The sequence below is a fragment of the Eumetopias jubatus genome, unplaced genomic scaffold (assembly GCF_037043125.1).
Source record: "Eumetopias jubatus isolate StellerSeaLion01/CBP00866 unplaced genomic scaffold, mEumJub1_p1.0 scaffold_16, whole genome shotgun sequence".
NCBI classification, from domain to species: domain Eukaryota; kingdom Metazoa; phylum Chordata; class Mammalia; order Carnivora; family Otariidae; genus Eumetopias; species Eumetopias jubatus.
The window spans coordinates 89,283,817-89,302,524 of NW_028274822.1; the positions used below are offsets into that span (position 1 = coordinate 89,283,817).

Below are 18,708 nucleotides of genomic sequence, written 5' to 3' on the forward strand. Positions count from 1 at the left end.
GTAATGCAGGACTTTTTAATGAAGCAACTTAAATTGAACGCAAACTACTTCCTTTAGATGCAGTGGATTCCAGTAGTATGCAAAGTGGCAGTGTTATCATACTTCTTCCTGAACGGAAGAGCCTTGTTCATAGGGCACTGTGCAGAGTGGCCCCCGAAGGAAGCTGTCTCCGGCCATTCTCCCATCTTCCGTCCTAAGTGCCTGGTGGGACTCACAGAGATCACAGGGGATACAGACTCCCCTACATTTACAGACCCAAGGGCCTTCCCCTCCACTCACAGCAGCCCGTACTTGGTCTTTGGCAAGTCCGTAAAAATTTTCACCTGGATTCCTTTTACTGGTTTATGTGGCATCCAGCAGTCTCTGCCCCAGGGAAGTGCATGCTCAGTCTCCCTTTCTCCCTGTGGGCATGTGTCTTTCTCCAGATTCCAGGGTTGTCTGGAGCCCCACAGCTCAGTTCTCTGATGGGTTTAAGACGTTTTAACTCTGCAAGTTTGATAGGAGTGGGAGGAATGCTCTTTGTGGCCTTCTACATCTCTGGATTGAAACTGGACCTGGCTGACTTGATCCTATCTCTGATTTTTATTCAGCAGGGAATAACCCAGGCCTCTTATTTTAAGAATACTTTAAGTGAAAACCAAGAACAAACTAAATAGAGAGAGAGGATCAGAGGTTACCACAGCCACTATTTAACCAATAAAACAGGAGACTATTGGGGCAGCACACAGCTTGGAACGCTGGCTCTCCCTCTCCACGACTAACCCAGTGACCTAAGCCTTAGTTTCCTTATCTGTAAAATGGAATAAAGAAGAACTTTCCCACAATGCTCAAGTGCAGGGTTTTTGAAATTAAGGACCACTTTTTATGGGCTCTCACCAGCATTTTGTAAAAAGTGATGGCATGGGTTGGCTCAGAGTGGATTGGCATTGAGAGAAGTGAATAGAATTGGATGGAACAGAACAGGGTAGAAAATTCAGAGTGACTTACACGTAGTGAGGGTAAGTAAGTAGTTTTTCACGAAACTTTAGCTTCTGCCCGTACTTTCTGTCCATACTTCTTGTGTGTTGATCATAATGTAAGCTAAATGTATTTTCTACAGTGGGTGTGATTCACAACACATCATCATCAAGTACATCAGTTAGTAATTCCTACGTAACAAACAACCCCCATATCTCAATTGCAGGCCATCACAAGTAGTTTGTCATTGCTTGTGGGTCTTCAGGTCTGCTGGGGTTCAGCTCATTAGGGTTGCAAACACCAAGAGGGCAAAGGATAAGGGTACAGTTAGGGGAACAGTCTTGAAATCTGCCACATGTGGCAACCGAGAATCTCAGACGCCATAGTGTTTTATACACTGTAAAATGGAGTATTGTTAGGTTCCATCTTTAAAGAAGTACCCCTGCTTCCCCCTGCTTTTCCTGTCTTCCTCCCTCCTATCAACCCACCATGCAGCTGGGGGGATGAGAGAGGTCATAAATGTGTAAGAGAGGTCCTCACGGATCCCCACCTCTGGACCTGGGAAACTACTCTTTTTTTCTTCTGAAAAAGGCTTTGCTCTGTGTTGCCACCAGTTGGCCAACTACTAACTTGTACTTCTGTCTGTGATTCTGTCCTGTTTCCTATTTGGAGGACTGGATTGAAAAGCCTCCCTGACGAGGTCTTCTTTTCTTCTTGCTACGCAACGGGTCAGGGGTACCGGAGCCTTATGACCATGCAGTGTTCTATCAGCGACTTACATTTGGTGCTCACTCAGGAAATGTTGATTCTGTTTGCTTGTTTTTAGCCGTAAGCTCCAGGTGGTCAGGCATTGAATTTCTTCTCTGACCTCAGTATCCACACTCATAGTGGGTATTTGGTAGGTTTGGTGTGGGGCTGAGGGGCTGTTCAGTTCAAGCTGGGAATGCTGGGAAAATTGGCCATCTGAGCTGGACAGACAGTCGGGACTCACAGACACTTGCTGTCTGACCGCTGTTCCAGTCTGCGGCCAACTCGCCAACAGACCTGGTGAAGTTCAGTGTGGCAGCTGTATTTACTTACTCTTACCACTACTGTTAGTGAAATTAGGATGACTTGTGGTATTTTGGGGCACCCACCATGTGCCAGGCTAAGTGAATTTTGTGGTTCATCATATATCACACTTAGAACAGGTGTTCTCATCCATTGTCCCCCCCTTTATGGCAGACCTCCCTTAAAAAGTTTTCTGTAGTCCCCTCCCCCAATCCCATTCTGTCTTGAGCCCACCCCCCCTCAGGTGTTTGCCTCTTTGGCTCCCTAGCGCCCGGTGTAAAGGTCTCCACGTGGTCCTGCATGGCTCATGCCAGAGGTCAGACTTCTATCCAAGCCTCACTTGACTTCCCGGCAGCACCGATAATCAGTCACATTCTCTTCTCCAAGTACCTCTGTCACCTACCAGCTGAGACCCCTTCTCTCCTGTGCTTTTCCTTCGTCACGAACTGGTGTGTTCAGTGTCCTTTACTCAGTCGTTTTATTTGTGACCTCTAAGTGTTGGCAGGCTCAAGGCTTCCATGCGTGGTATTACTCAGTCTCCTGGCTCTGAATACTGTGATTTCTGTATCCTGGATCTCTCTCATGAGCTCGAAACTCAGGTCTCCAACTTCTCACTTTGCATCTTCATCTGAATGTTTAATAAGCATTTTGGATTTAATATTTTCAAATCAGAACCCTGGATCCTTTCTCTCTTCCGAGGTCTGCCTCTCCTGCAGCCTTCCCTCATCTCGGGGATGGCAGTGCCATTCGTCTGGGCTCTCAGACCAAAACCCGTGGCTTCTCTGTCTCTCTTGCATCCAGCCTCATTTCCAGTAGCCGATCCTGCCCAGGGCTACCTGCAGAATACATCCTGAATCGGGCCACTTCTCAATGCCTCCCTCCCTCCCGCCCTGACCAGCACCACCCTTGTGTGACTGTCGGATCGGCTTGGTGGACCCCACATGGTACCCACTTCTTGCAATCCTGCCCGAGCTTTCCTGTTAACTCTGTCCAAACGTGCCACGTCCTTGCTCCAGACTCCTCAGCTTCTCATTGTCCTCACGTATGGGGTAAAATCCATTCCCCCAGCTACCCTTGTGCCCACCTGCCCTCTTTTTTTGGTCCCTGAACGTGGCAAGAATGTCTTTCTCAGGGCCTTTGCACTCTGTTTCCTCCACTTTCAGAGATGTGTGCGTCCTCTTGACTCACTCCTCACCTCATTTAAGTCTCTGCTCAGATAATACCTGTTCAGGGGGGGCCCTCCCTGCCCGTTCTGAGAGGGCCCCTCCATCACCACTGCCTGTGCTCACACCTGCTCCAGCTTCCTCTCAAACCCACCTAGCAACTTGATGTGCCCTCTCTGCATGGTGCTCAGCTTGTCCATCTCTCCCTCCCCAGCACCCAGGACAGTTCCTGGGTCTCAGATGACATTAACGAAACACTTGTTAAATGAATGGATGATTTATTCTTATTTTACAGATGAGGGATCTCAGGCAGAGAAAAGTTATGTTACATCAGAATACACCGTGGCCCTGAGCTTGTCTCTGTGTTCTCTAAATCACAGAGCAGTGACTGAGCTGGAAGGCTTAGTGCCCCCCGGGTCACAGGTGCAGAGTCTGGCCCTGCAGGATGGGGAGTGATGTTCAAACATCATGAGGGAAGCCTTTGATCGAGGACCCTGGTCTCCGGACCCCAGTCTGGGACACCAAGTGTTACTTTTGTTCCCTGTCCCTGGCCTTGAGGACAAAGGATCAAGCTAGTCTGAACTAATCTAGCTAGTTAGTTATTACTAATTAGTAATACCTAATGCTTAGTGACGCGGAGCACATCCACGGTACCTGACGCAGAGGCAAGGGGGAGCAGTGGACAAAAAGAGGCGCAAGGGGTCTTTTCTGGGGCGATGGGAATGTCCTGTGTCTGAGTGTGGTCGTGGTTTCATGGGTGTGTGCACTGCAGACTCCACCAAGTGTACGTTCACACAGACACAGAACATAAAGTAGACCTCAGTAAGGTGGATACAATACAAAATCCTGGCGTGTGTATTTAGGTCTTGCTTTTCCCAGTCAAGTCCTTTGGGGGCAGGACTGTGTCTCTCCTTGTGCAGGTCGCACTGAAGTGATAACACTCAGTTCTGAGAAGCCCCCTGATTCAGAGGGGCCGAGTGCGAACCCCTGCCCTGCCCTTCACCAGCTCTGATCCCTGGACAAGCAGCCTCTCCTGGGCCTCAGGTTCCCTGTCCATCCTCTGGGGAACAAAACACCTAACATGGAGCATTTGGAGGATTTAATGGGTATACTTCTATATATAGTTTTAAAACAATGCATGGTAAGTGCATAGTAAGCCCATGACAGTTATTACTCCTTTTTGTATTTCTTGGAAGTGTTCAAACTCAAGGCAAAATAAACACTTTGTGAGAACCTACTGCTCACACACAGTGCTTTTTGCTAAACATGGTGATAAATACAAATTGTTTGATCTGGACAACAGTCAAATATCAAAGGTTTTCTCTTAGTTTCTTTCACCGATCTTAATATGGGACTTCATCATTTGTGTATGTGTGTGTGTGTGTGTGTGTGAGAGAGAGAGAGAGAGAGAGAATTGTGGGAAACACACTATCTGACCATGTAGGTTTTTCCTTTCTAGCACTTTCTTGGGGTGGGGGAAGGGTCTCAAGAGGAACCTTACGTGCAGTCCACTTTCTCTCGGGACAGACGGACGGATCACGGGCATGGCAAACTCAGAGGGCAGCTATACATAGACTCAATTCTTGCTTCTTTTTTAAGCAGAAAATGAAGTAAATGATTTATCTTACAGGACCCCCAAGGAAACTTTTGTTTTCATCTGGAGAGCCTGTATTTTCCTCTATTACTCGAAATAATGTAGCTGCATAAGTATAATTTGACAGTGAAACATTAACCTCTGAAGGCAACCTTCCCAAGGTGACACAAGCCATCTCGCACACACTCACATGCTAACATGGCGGGGGGCGTCTGCTTCCAACGTCCACGTTCCTGTCCTGGGCTCTTCTCATATTAGGATTCACAGCATTTCATGTTCGATGCTCCTTTTGGGGCTCAGAGAGCCCTGAAGGTATCACTTAGATGAGAGGTGGGAGGCTGACCTTTTCTTTGCCGTCGGTCTTCCTGTGCCCTCCCGACACACACACACACACACACACACACACACACACACACACACACACGTGACATGACACACAGATCTCAGTTCCTAGCCAAAAGGCCACATTCATACTACGAATGCAGTGTGTCAGCTCTTTGACCTGTGACTTCCTGAGCTTTGCTCTTTGTTTCTCCTCCTGGTCTGTCTCCTCTTTTGTCTGATTGCCGTTGACATGATGACCTTGTCTAAGGCCCCTCCTCCCCTTCTTACTCAGACGTGCTTCTCGTGGGGGCACCCAGAGGAAACCGTTGAGACCTCTTCCCATTGAGTGTCTATCTGCTGAACACCTCAGGGGGCCATGGGCTGGGCTAGATGTGGAGACCCAGCAGTTAAGAGGGGGCAGGTCCATGTTGTCAAGCAGATCACCTCCAGATGGAGAAAGAGATAAGAACAAGAAAACAAGCAGGAGCATTCAGATGGTGCTAAGTAATGAAAGGCAAATGGTGTAGCGTTGCATAGGTAGAGTGATCCGGTGTAATCAGTACGGGGTAAGCCATGTGACCCGCACGACAGGAATGTTGTAAGTGATACGCTATAGACAATGCGGACATATTGTGGATATAGTCTACACAGGAGCACACCCAGTAAATCCGAGGAAAACAGCGTACTGAAGGTGCAGAGTGACCAGGTGAGGGAGTGCCAAGTGTAAATTAGAGGTGACTCAAGGAACGCCTTGGGCGGAGTGACATCCCAGCTGTCCTATAAGATTTATGCTGATTTGGGTGGCAAATAACAGAAAACCATGGACCAAACGGCTGTAACAATGAGAGAAAGTAAATCACCTGGATAAGAAGGCGGGCGGCTGGGTGGTTACAGGTGGGCTGGTCCTGTGGTCCATCCTGGTCCGAGGATGTGGTTGCTTCTGCCCTTCTGTGCTTCCATGCTCGCAGCGTCAGCCTGGTCCGTGGCCAGCTCCCTCACGGCTCTGAGGTCACTGCTGCAGTCCCTCGTGTCATATGTGGGGTGACAACATCCAGTAGGAGAAGGAAGGCAGCTTCCTGTGCATCTCGGAGCAAGGACACCCTTCCCGGCATCCCCGTGAGCTTCTCACACCTCATTGGCCAGAATTGGGTCACACAGTCTTCCCTAAACCAATCACTGGCAAGAAGAGTGGGGTAGAATGAACCTCATTGGCCGGAACTATGTCACACGGTCTTCCCTAAGCCAATCATTGGCAAGGAGAATGGGGTAGAGGGAACCTCATTGGCTGGAACTGTGTCACACCGTCTAACCTAAGCCAATCACTGGCAAGGAGAATGGGATAGAATGAACCTCATTGGCCAGAACTGTGTCACACTGTCTTCCCTAAGCCAATCACTGGCAAGGAGAATGGGGTAGAATGACTGGCTTGGCGGGGCCTATGGTGGATGGGGGGCCGTGGGTTTTCCGAGTAAAATCTTAGTCCTATTGGAGAGGAAGAAGGTGTGCGTATGTTGGGGCAGACGTGCTGGCGTGTGGTTGGATGGCCAGTAGGCAAGACCTGGACAAGAGGCAGATCTCAGGCATGGACAGGTCCTGGCAGGGCCTTGGGAGGGGGACGAGCCCAGGAGAGCTCCAGGGAGAGAAGGAGGACCCCGAGGAGGGAGCCTGTGCCGGGGGCGGGGTGTCCCTGATGGAGGAGGAGGAGGTCCGGGTCGTCAGGCCAGTACGCCATCATCGGGAGTTTGGATTTTACCCGGTGTGGACAGGAAGTGGCTGGAGAGGCCTGATGTGAGCAGGACGAGGAAGGAGCCCTGGGCCAGGGGCCAGCCGTAATGGGGGCCGAGGGCTCACATCCTTGCACACAGACCCCCAGAGCCCGGGGCAAGTGGAACTCTCTTTTCTACTCCGGATTCAATGCAGGGGAAGTGAGGATCATGATGCCCGCCTCGCAGAGTTCTCGTGGGACTGTGTGTGGAGAAGAGACGGCTGCAGGCACTGAGGTCCGTGTAAACGGGAGGTGCCTGCTATCTCCGTTCTCATTATTCGTGGGAGCCGTGTCCCGTAAGGTCACTGTAGACACTGAATAAGCAAATACTGAACCCTCGGGAGGAAACACACACGCACACATCTCACCTACACCATAATCTGAAATCCTAAAAACTCATCCTGTGAGGTTCTCTTTATTTTACAAAAGAGGGAATGAGGCTGAGAAGTGTGAAGCGACTTGCCTGAGGCCACCCGACGACCCGTGCTAGAGCTGGGATTCGCCCCGATCCGGCGAGCCCCAGCGCAGGAGCTCCTCATACTGCCGGCCCTGCCCCCTCCCGTGTCCATCCTGTGGTCATCCCCACGTGAGGGCTGACATGGGAGGACAGAGCGTTGGCGTGTTTGACCCTGGCTAGGAGCATGTGCGTGGGTGGACCAGGGACTCAAAGTTCACCGCTCTGCATCCTTCCCCCTTGCGACCGCGACAGTGATGGGAGCAATGTTAGCAAGGTGATGAAGTTGAGAACATGGAGTCCGCAAACAATAAGGTGTCCACAAACAAACATTTATTCTCAGTGGTTCTGAAAGTAGGGAAGTCTGAGATCAGAGTGTGGGTGGGTGTTTGGGGAGAGCCAAACACTGGGTTACAGACAATGGTTTTCTGGTCCTATTCTCATGTGGTGAAGCAGGCGGAGGAAGTAAGCTCCCTGGGGTCTCTTCCTCTAAGGGCACTGATCTCACCATGGGGCTCCGCACTCATGACCCTACAGCCCCATCTCCAGATATATCGGGGATTAGGGTTTCAACATATAAATTTCCGGGGAAAACAAACATACAGTCCATATATCTGATATAAGTTGTATACAATGTGGTGCACCTCAGGGCTTAGCATTCAGCAGGACTGGCCTCATTTGAGCTGTTTTAATCGAATTAGTTAAGGATGGCAACATATACTTTCTTTCAAGGATATGCATGTCCCAGGAGAAAAAAATCAAATGAATTTCTAAGGCCTGTGACTTTGTTACATTCTTAATTTAAGTTTTTCCATTTCGGCCATCCCTCATCGCCTGAAAGATGAGGTGGGTTTCAGTCTGCACAAGCTCTGAAATTCCCTATGCACAGAAAGGGCCTCGCGGTTTCCAAAACAGGTATGTTCCTGCTGGTGGGATGTGTTTCAAGGTGATTTAAAGTGGGAGTGTGTGTGTTGGGGGGTAGCAATAAACAAGGAGAAACCAGGATTTTCCACAAATGCAGGAGAGTTGAGGTCTATACTGCAGGAGGTGGGATCAGGAACGTTCTAGGGCCGGTGCAGACCAGCTGAGCCGGGGAGAAGGCAGCATGGCCGTCGGTGAGGAGCCCCGTTCTCTTGAGGGAGGTCTGCAGTTGCTGCTGAGTCCAGCGGCAGTCAGGGGTCTTGGGGTCTGTCTCCCAGTGAGTGCTCCAGCGGGGCTCCCACCCCTTTCCGAGTACCTGAAGGAAGGGCAGCTGGGCCCAACACCATGTCAGCACCACAGGATTTTAAAATAAGAACGTGGTCCCCCATTCCATTTCTGCTCTAATTGAAGATCTTGTTCTGATTGCTGTCTTCACAATCCTGGGCACAATCATGTAGACTTATATTCCTCGGGCACACCCCGGAAGACAGCTGATTTTCTCGGTTCATCGTGTTTCTTCTCCCTGTCACTGAAGGGCACGGACTGCAGGCGGCTCAGTCATCACAGGATGGGCAGGGGGCCCCATGCATGGAGCCAGCCCGACGCGGTCGCCCTCCAGCACCCTGTTCATTGCTCTGAGGCCTGGGGTTACCCGGTCAGTGTCACTGGGATTTCAGCCCACATTCCCGTTAGTGACCTTGGTCAGTTCTACTTAAAGATGCCCCGTGAAGACATGGGGACATGAACAGGTGGATGTGGCCAGAGGCCTGGAGGCTCGAGGAGAGGGCTCAGCGTCCTGCTGCTCATTTTCCTTTTGGTCTTCGATTTCCCTCTAAATGAACAGGGCGCATCTCTTCCTTCTCCTCCTGGGGGCACATTCATGCTCAAGGACTCTTTTTCTCGGGTTGAGTGCCGGGGGGGGGGGTTGGGGTGGGTGGGTGCGGGATGATAATTTATCTCAAACAACAAGGAGGTTTACTCTTAGAGGTTGGAAGTTGGCATTTCTGACCTTGCTCCGGACGTGAGCATCTGGGGCTCACAGGGGAGGCCTGGGCTGTGGGTACCAACCCTGGCGAGGAAGAGAAGTTCAAGAGTAAGTCCTTGTTTGTGGCTTGCATCCCTGAAAGCAGTGTGGGACCTGAGCCCATTTTGTCACATCGCTGGTCCCTGGCTCTTCCCCTGGACTATGAGGTCATGGGCCCCTCGCAGTTGTGATTCGGTGATGAACTGTTGGTTGGTGCCTTCTCTGCACCCAAAGTGACCCTCCTCCCCTCCCCCTCCCCCCATACCTAAATGACGTTTTTCTGATGGCCCAGGAGAGACGTCACCCACATTTTACTGGTTTATCCGGAAGAGGGAAGCTAGATGGAGGCTGGAATTGTGTGATGCGTAGCCGGCTAACACAGGCGTGTGAAAGGGCAGCCCTGCTTGCTGAGCCAAAACCCCATAACAACATGCTCCCTCTGGAATTCCAGCACAGATAATTATATCCACATTTTGTGAGTATTTTCCTACAAAGATTTGCATCTAGTGCAAAGCTTCCTTGGTTTTTTGGAAAAGATCCTCTTTATGGCTTGAATAAAGTGGGTTTTTTTTAGCAACATATGGCTACCTTTTATGCATCTTCAAATATGGTGCAAGAGTGAAGTATGTTCCACCTGGGGTTTGATTAGTGGCGGTTTGAGTACATAAAAAAGGTGAGGTAAAGAAAAAAACACACAAAAGAGGCAACAAAGGTTATAGAACTCCATTAAATTATGTTTATGGTTTTGCTTGTCAGTATTTTGTAATACGAAATGGTTTTCCTGGAGTCTGTTTATCAGTATTTGTCACTAATTAGTGCCTACAAATTACCTTTTGTTCGAGTCATGTTCTTCTGGTTGTCTCGGTGTCTAATAAATCAGAGTTCATGAACTTTCACTGCCCCTTGTGTCCCGTGTTTTCCTGCTGATGCATCTCGAGATTCTGCCTCTCCCAAAGGTCTCCAACCACTGCGATTCCATTTTTGTGAACGGGAAGGAAATGAAGAGCAAAGTGGACACGACTGTGAACTTCACGCACCAGCACTTCACCTCCCAGCTGGAGGTCACCGTCTGGGCGCCTAGGCTCCCCCTGCAGATTGAGATCTCAGACACGGAGCTGAGCCAGATCAAAGGCTGGAGGATCCCCGTGGCCTCCAACAGAAGGTGAGGAGCCGAGGGAGGGGTGAGTCCCACAGAGGGCCAGGGGGTCTCAGGCTCCAGGGACCAGGATCACTGCGGGAGGCAGATGGCCCTTAGGGGCCCAGGCCCCAGGGAAGCAGCATCCGCAGTGGGTCACAGTGGTCTGGGGTCGGGGTTCAGATGGATCTGACTTGGGTACTTACTAGCCTTTTGACGAGGAAATCATCCTGGACCTGTGAATAGTATCCACCTCAGGGAGTAGTTGCCGGAATTCAGGATAATGTTGCACTGCGTAAGAAGTACCTCGCGTGGGGTACACTTATTTTTTTATTCCCTATTTCCCCGTTGTTCCTCCCTGTGTTGTTTGTTCTCAAGTCCCTGCTTGTAAATGTCAGCCTTCATCTGTGGAGCGTGGCATGGTGGTTAAGTTGTGGGCTCTAGAATGAAGCCAGAGTTTTTACCCTGGCTTCCCCATATAGAGCTGTGTGACCTTGGGCCAGTTGATGAACCTCTCTGTTCCTCAGTGTCTTCATCTGTAAATGGAGATGATAATATTACTGAAGAGAGCTGTCCCGAGTATGAAGTGACACGTTGTGGAGTAGACAGAATTCTAAAGATGACACCCTATAAGATTCCTATCTCCTGGTTATTCATTCGGACCCTGATCTGGTACTTCTGGGAAGGGATTCTACCGGTGTAACTAAACTTCTAAATCCATCAGTCTTAAAATGTGGGATTATCCAGGTGGGCCTGACCCGTCATTGACCCCTTGAAAACAAAGTTTTCTCTAGCTGGTAGCTATCCTATGCGATGTGTAACCTTTTAAAATGGATATGTTTTTATCCAGCATAAATCCCCTGAGATCCACCGCCGTTGTTGGCTGTAAGGAGAGTTCCCGTATCCATAGTGTTGAGTGGTAATCCATGGTGTGTCCTCTCTCAGTGTGATGAATCAGCTGTCTGCGGGAGGCCACTCCTGCTGTGTCCAGCTGGGCGCGCTCACAGACAGAGCTGCTGCGACAAGTTTCCATGGGCACATGAATCTTCTGGGGAAAGTGCCCAAGACTGTAATTGTTGGGTCGTATGAATAGGGCATTAGTTTTAAAAGAAGCTCCCGAACTATTCTCCAGAGAGGTTGTCCCATTTCATGCTCCCAGCAGCGATGAATGGGTCACGCAGTGACTCGACACCCTTGTTAGCATTTTCAGAGCTTACATCCTGTATGGTCCCTTTTACAGAGATGCGGAAAACGGACAACAGACTGGTGGTCGCCATGGGTTCGGGATGGTGTAGAGTATGAAGGAGGAGCCCCGGGCACCCCTGTGCGGACGGACGAGTTCTGTGCCTTGATTGTTGTGATGGTTACATGAGTCCTCAGGTGACAGAATTGCATAGAAACACACTCACACATGTGTCCTGGTTAAACTGTTGAAATCGGAATAAACTCTGTGGTTTGTACCAGCATCCGTTTCTGGATCTTGGCATTGGACTGTGAATATGGGGGATGTTAACTCAACAGGAGTGGTGCAGAGCATTCAGGGCCTCCCTGTACGTTGTTTTCTAACTTACTGTGAAATTCTGATTCGAAATTTAAAGTTTTTTTTTTTAAATAATAGAATGCTGTCCTAAAAGAACAGAACTGTTTCATGCATATGGTATCTCTATAACTTCATTTATTCATTCACCACGTTTATGATACTGCCCCTTCCATAATATATACATAATTTTGCTCTTTTTTCAGTGTTATTCATGTAATTAAGGGACATTTCACCTTGCTTTCAAAACTGGCCAACTGGTAAAAATTAACGCAAAGAAAAGAAAGTGTCAGTATTACATTCTGCACAGATACTGCTGTTTGTCCGTGTGAGCTGGTCTCTAGTAAGTCGACTAGCAGGTGTCAGATAAGCGTTAGAGACCCCTCAGCACCAGAGACCTTCATTCCCTGTGATGTAATCAGAAGGACTGAAAAGTAAACGGGAATAACTTTTCCGAATGTCATTCCAAGGTTTTGATCCTATGTCCCTTCACCACACAAAACCATCCTGCCTACCAGCAGAGATACTCACCCCTCACTTTGGGAAACCCAAAATGCTTCCTATTATTTTCCCAGTGGGACCTTTCAGGGAGGCAGAAGGATCTATTTTAAAGAAAGTGGGTTTCAGAAGTCAAATGGAAGTCTGTAAATTCACTGCTCCACAGCTGTCTAGACCACGTGCTAACCACTCTGAGCCCCGGCGTCTTCGTGGAGAAATAGGGACATGTTTTGTGGCTGTTTTGAAGATGAACAGAGTTCGCTATAAAGAGGAAGAGGGCACAGAGGGGCACAGTGGCCTGGGTGTGGGTGCTGCCTCTAGACTGCTAGCTGGGTGGCCGGGGCCGAGTGGCCTCTCCTGTCTGTGCCTTGGCTTCCCACTGTAAGATCAGGATAATAAAACACCCTCCCTCCTTGGGGTGGAGATTAAAGGAGTCAAATGTATGTGGTTGGCATGTGGGATGCGGTCCATGTGTGTCAGCTCTCATGGTCACCTGAGTGCGTCGAGCCAGACCCAGCACACAGTAGGCATGACTCAGGGCGTGTGAATCTCTGCACTGTCGCTCCTGACACCTGATGGTTGTCGACTGGTCGCCAGACAAGGTCCTCTCGCAGAGCACTCAGGACAGGTTCATCTTGAGGGGAAGGTTCTGGAATAGAGCCTATGAGGGTTTCTCTGGGGGCATGTGCACAGGCCGGTTGAGAGGAGGGGCTGGGCCCACAGGAGGAGGGGCGAGGCAGGCGAGGACCCGTGAGCCAGGGTGCCCCCGACTCCTGCAGGACTCCACGGCTGCTCTGTGCTGAGCACTGCGGAACTGGGCGATGGGAGGTTGGGAAAGGGCCCCCCGGCCTCCGAGAGCTCAGAGAAAGCCACCCTGTCCGGAGCAGAGGGACTTGGCCAGCCCAGAGCCGGTGCCAAGCTGTCCCACGCCAGTGGATCATGATGGTCTTCCCATCCCCCAGGGGCTGTCCTTGCCTGCTCGCACCTTGACCATGGTGACCCTCACGCACACCTGGAGGGAGCAGAGGGGCAGCATTCTGGGGGTCACTCCCGAAGGAGATATGCCCAGGCCTGTGCGGGGCTGGAGGAATGGAAACCGGTCCCAGCAGCTCTTCCCACCTGGGACCTCACGTCTCCCGCCGGGGCGGGGGGTGGGGGGGGGGACAGTTTCAAACTGCAGAGTTCCAGAACGCAGGACGGGGCCCCAGCCTCTGCCTGTGTGGGGCAGAGTGTCCGGCGGCGCTGGGCCCTGAAGGTGGGGTGGTGCTTGCCTTCCACGCTCCGAGCAGGTGGCGGCACACCGGGCGCACCGGGGCCACCGACGAGGAGCGGTCGGTGAGGGAACCACTGGTGGGCGGGTCCGGTGGGGAGAAACCCCATGTCATGTGTTCCGTAGAGCCACACTGGCTCTGGAAGACGGGTGCGCAAAGCCCCTTATCAACCACGACGTTCATCCTGGCTTGTTTGTGCCCCAGGCCCACGCGAGAGAGCGAGGACGAGGAGGACGAGGAGAAGAAGGGCCGGGGGTGCTCCCTGCAGTACCAGCACGCCGCCGTGCGCGTCCTCACCCAGTTCGCGGCCGAGGCGCGCGACTCGGGTCAGCTGAGCTACATGCTGGGCCCCGACTGGCAGTTCGACATCACTGACCTCGTGGCCGAGTTCATGAAGGTGGAGGAGCCGAGGATCGCGCAGCTCCTGGGCGGCAGGACCCTGGTGGGCCGGGAGCCGGGGATAACCACGGTGCAGGTACGGGGCATGCGCTCCGTGCCCCGCCCCACCCCCCGTCTGTACCGATGAGTGTGTGGGTGTGCGTGCATGCGCGCGTGTGTGTGCGTGTGCGCATGTGCACGTGAATAAGAGCATCCTGAGCAGCAAAAAGAGAATTCATCGATTTTAGGAATCTAAGGTAAATTAATTTTTGCATTTTTGGGAGGGCTGAGAAAAAAATACCTAATTTCTTTCACCAGTCAAAGCTAAATTAAATGCACAGTGGAAGCAACATTTCCCCCCATATAATTTACTCCTCGTATATCACTAACAGAAGGTGGTCAAACCTGAGAGAACTAGTTTTATTTTTCCCACCTTGAGGGTTAACCACTTAGCTGTATATTACACTTTGAACAATGGACAGAAAATTTTTAAATAGCCGGTATTTGTACTAAAAATAACTTTTAAATCCACTAATTACATGCTCTGTATTTTATTAGAATAATGGTAAAACTATTTTTCTGGTCAGTTTTAATGGAATAATTATGCAGAAATGCTGTAGCATGTTTTTTAGTAAAAAATTCAAAGCGTTGCCACTGATAGTTAATTAAGTCATATTTTAGGTGGTGCCAAAGCTAATTTTGATGGAGCTGGATTAAACATGCTCTATTTTGTATGACTTCTCTATTGCTGTGTAGCACATCATCACAGACTGAGCAGCGAAAACCAGCACCAGTGTATTGATTCACTTCTGTAGGTCAGGAGTCGACGTGAGCTGGGCTGTGTTCTGCACTCGGGGTATCGCAAGGCCGAGATGAAGGTGGTGGCCGGGTGGGGCTCATGCGGGGGCTTGGGGGAAAGAGTCCCTTCCCAGCTCATTCAGCTGTTGGCAGAATGCACCTCCTCATGGGTGTGGGACCGAGCGGTCTGTTTCCTCGTGGATTGTCAACTAGGGTCAGTCACTTTCCCCCGGGAGGTTACCTGTGCCACTTCTCATGTGACGGCTGGGTCAAGTCCCTCTCCCACTTTGAGTCTCTGTGGCTTTCCCTTCTGCCACCAGCCAGGGAAGGCTCCCTGCTTTTACGGGCTTCACGTGATGCCACGGGACCCACCTGCATAATCCAGGATAAGCGAACCTGCCGTGTAAATGTAACATCGTCACAAGAGTGATTTCTCATCACATTCCCAGCCAGGCTTGAGAGATTAGTCGAGGACATCCTTGGGAGGAGGGGGGACAGTTCTGGAAATTCTGCCAACGGGATATTCCTCTCCATTTGTTAGTCTCCCCTGGTTGCAAACTAGAAGGTAAATTAGAGGCATTGGCTTCTTAGGACATTAAAAATTCCTCTCCCACTTTGGTTACGTGGTCTCCCCAGCGTGACACAGCAGCCCACGCCGCGATCGCTGTTGTCCCGTAGTGAACAGCTCACTGCCCCCTGGAAGGGTAGCAGCACGAGAAGGTGGCAGAGCCCTGTAGGCGCTTTCCCACAATCCTGCCATTTTCACATCTAAATATTAGTGGCTGGGAGACGGTCGCTCTCTGAATGCCTGGTGCCAAGGTGGGCAATCTTTAGCTATTGGCTCGCAGTTAAATTGCGCTCTTCTTGGGAAATACACTTGTATTGTCATGGCCTGAATCAGAGGAAAGGAAATGGACCAGCGTGGTATGTGTCATACTCCTCCGGTTGGCGAGTGTGCCATTGAACCACAACACACCACGTACCCACACGGTTCCCATGGGTGCATGCCTCCAGCAGAGACCTGAGGGAACACATTGGTGGAAATGTCAGTTAGGAGGTTCCCACACTTGTGTGCAGCAGAGACTGGAGCTTGCCCGCTTCCTTTGAAGGTGCTCTCACCTCTGTCCGACTCCATCCTGGCTGAGAAGACAGTGATCGTGCTGGATGACCGCGTCACCATCGCCGACCTGGGCGTGCAGCTGGTGGCCGGCTTGTCTCTTGCCCTGCAGCCTCACAGAGCGGACAAGAGGGCTATTGTCTCCACGGTGTCTGCCCAGGACGTCCTCCAGGCCCCGCAGCAGGTGGGATTCCAGGGTCCTTTTGTCTCCGGTCAGTTGAGACCACGTCCTTCCCTCTCACGTCTGCGGAGATCAGTAGGGCACTATTAGCTGGGACAGGGTGGTCTTTGAAGCTTCTTTCTGCTTCTTATCTGGGCCACCCTATCTCTTTTTGAGAAAAATACCAGTGACTTAGATACATGTCACTCGTTTATGCTTTTATACACCGACCATGTGTCCGTATACCATTTGCTTTACCGCAGCCTTGCCTGCGCTCGGCACACCCCGCTAGATCATGACCAGAGGATCCCATGTTGTCATCCTGCCAAAGCAGGTGGTGTTTGATACTTGGACATTCCATTTCAGCTGCTTGAACAAGCATGGCTAAAGGGCACCAAATCGCTACTGTTTACAGTCCTTGCCAACTCTAAAGTTCCCCTCCATCTTTAAACTCATGAGGAGGTTCGCCGAGGCACTGTGGCACCGTGCCTTTCCAGTGAGCTCGTCTCATAAGGCACTGTCTCCCAGGCCCCTCAGCCGGTGCGTGTTCTGTTTCATCAGCCCGGCTTCCTAATAAAGGATGTTTAAGGTGATATTATTGGGAGCAGTAGCCTGATTAGTGGCACCTGATCTTGATTCAGATAAATTGCCTGATCTTTCAAAATGTTTTTTAGAAAGGTCAAAGTCAATGCAATAAATTAATATGCACTTTAATGCATTCATTAAAGTATATCATTTGCTCCTCACATCAGTGGGGCAGTAGTATGTTATGGATGCCAGTTCAAGGCATGCCAGGAACTATTCAAGATTATAAAACATAGAAGTTTATTTTTCTCAGTCTGTATATTTAAACAATATTCTATAGGAAATCATATTTATGTTTGCAGTTGAACGGACCTCATTATAACATAATGCTCTGGTTTCATTTTTCTTAGGAAGCAATAGTCAGTTCTTGGATTTTGTTCAGTGATGGTTCGGTGACACCCTTAGACATTTATGATCCCAAGGATTTTTCTGTTACTGTGTCATCATTGGATGAAATGGTGGTGTCTGTCCAAGCAAACCTTCAGTCCAGATGGCCAGTTGTGGTCGCACAGGGTGAAGGACAAGGGCCCTTGATTAAATTAGAAATGATGATTAGTGAGCCCTGTCAGAAGACCAAGAGGAAGAGTATTCTTGCCGTGGGTAAAGGGAATGTCAAGGTCAGATTTGAACCAAATATTGATGAGCACCAAGGAGGCACCAACGATATTGAGGGCATCAGTCGGGAATACAAAGACCATCTCAGTAATTCCATAGAGCGTGAAGGAAACCAGGAGAGAGCAGGTCAGGAGTGGTTCCAACGTGGCGCCTCTGTTGGCCAAGAGGAACGTAGCAACAAAAGCACAACCCCACAGTCTCCCCAGGAAGGAAAGGGTAAGAAGTCACTCAAGAGTGGCGGTCCAGACACCTTCACAAGCTTCCCCACTCAAGGGAAGTTACCGGAACCCAATAATCCCAGTGATCTGACAGTGACCTCCAGGGGGTTAAGTGACTTGGAGATCGGCATGTACGCTCTGCTCTGTGTCTTCTGCCTGGCCATTTTGGTCTTCTTGATCAACTGTGTGGCCTTTGCTTGGAAATACAGACACAAAAGATTCGCCGTGAGCGAGCAAGGCAACATCCCCCATTCCCATGACTGGGTCTGGCTTGGGAATGAAGTAGAACTTCTGGAGAACCCCGTGGACATCACCCTCCCGTCAGAGGAGTGCACGACCATGATAGACAGGGGCCTGCAGTTCGAGGAGAGGAACTTCCTTCTCAACGGCGGTTCCCAGAAGACTTTCCATAGTCAACTGCTCAGACCCTCTGACTATGTCTATGAGAAAGACCTTAAAAGTGAGCCTATAAATCCATCGGGCCCAAAGCGGAAGCGAGTCAAGTTTACTTCCTACACCACCATCCTCCCGGAGGACGGCGGCCCGTACACCAACTCCATCCTGTTTGACAGTGAGGACAACATCAAGTGGGTCTGTCAGGACACGGGGCTGGGGGGTCCCCGGGACCTTAGAGACTATATGGAAAGCCTGCAAGACCACATGTGAACTCCTTTCTTACGTTTGTATTCACCTTTATGCCTTCTGTTTTTTGAACGGTGGAGCAGTGAGTTTGTTCAGCAATAGGGGATGATTTAACAAAGCTTCATTTGGGGCGGTCTGGGGTGGGGATCCCTTTCTGAGCAGGTGTCAGAGGCCTGGAGAGCTATAGCAGCTGGGTTATAAGCCGGGAAATGTCTCGAAAGCAGCCACCTGTAGATCCTGGAGAAATTCTAAGACGACAGTTGTATCTGCTGCCTGGTACTAGCTCAGTTCAAACATTACTAAACCTGACCCCACAGACATTGTTAGTCATCTCGCAACAAACGGCCACATGGAATTAGAAAAGGCTCGGGTGTTGATTTTTCTATTCCTAGAACTTTTAAAGCACAGTGGACATTCCTTGCCCTTGGCCTGAGATTGGATGTACGTGAAAGATGCTGAATGTAGCCGCCCTTATTTGTTACGAGGCTGCTCATTATTTTTA

General features: G+C 50.3%; 1 protein-coding gene across 1 annotated transcript in view; it reads left to right on the forward strand.

Moving 5' to 3' along the window:
• TMEM132B (transmembrane protein 132B) overlaps window positions 1-18,230 on the forward strand; it is a 221,093-nt gene extending 202,863 nt beyond the window's left edge. The window contains exons 5-8 of the mRNA XM_088019419.1: window positions 10,209-10,414; window positions 13,898-14,168; window positions 15,979-16,170; window positions 17,082-18,230. Of these exons, the coding sequence (XP_087875545.1) occupies window positions 10,209-10,414; window positions 13,898-14,168; window positions 15,979-16,170; window positions 17,082-18,230 (1,818 nt within the window). The remainder of the gene's footprint in view (window positions 1-10,208; window positions 10,415-13,897; window positions 14,169-15,978; window positions 16,171-17,081) is intronic.
• The last annotated feature ends 478 nt before the right edge of the window (window positions 18,231-18,708 follow it).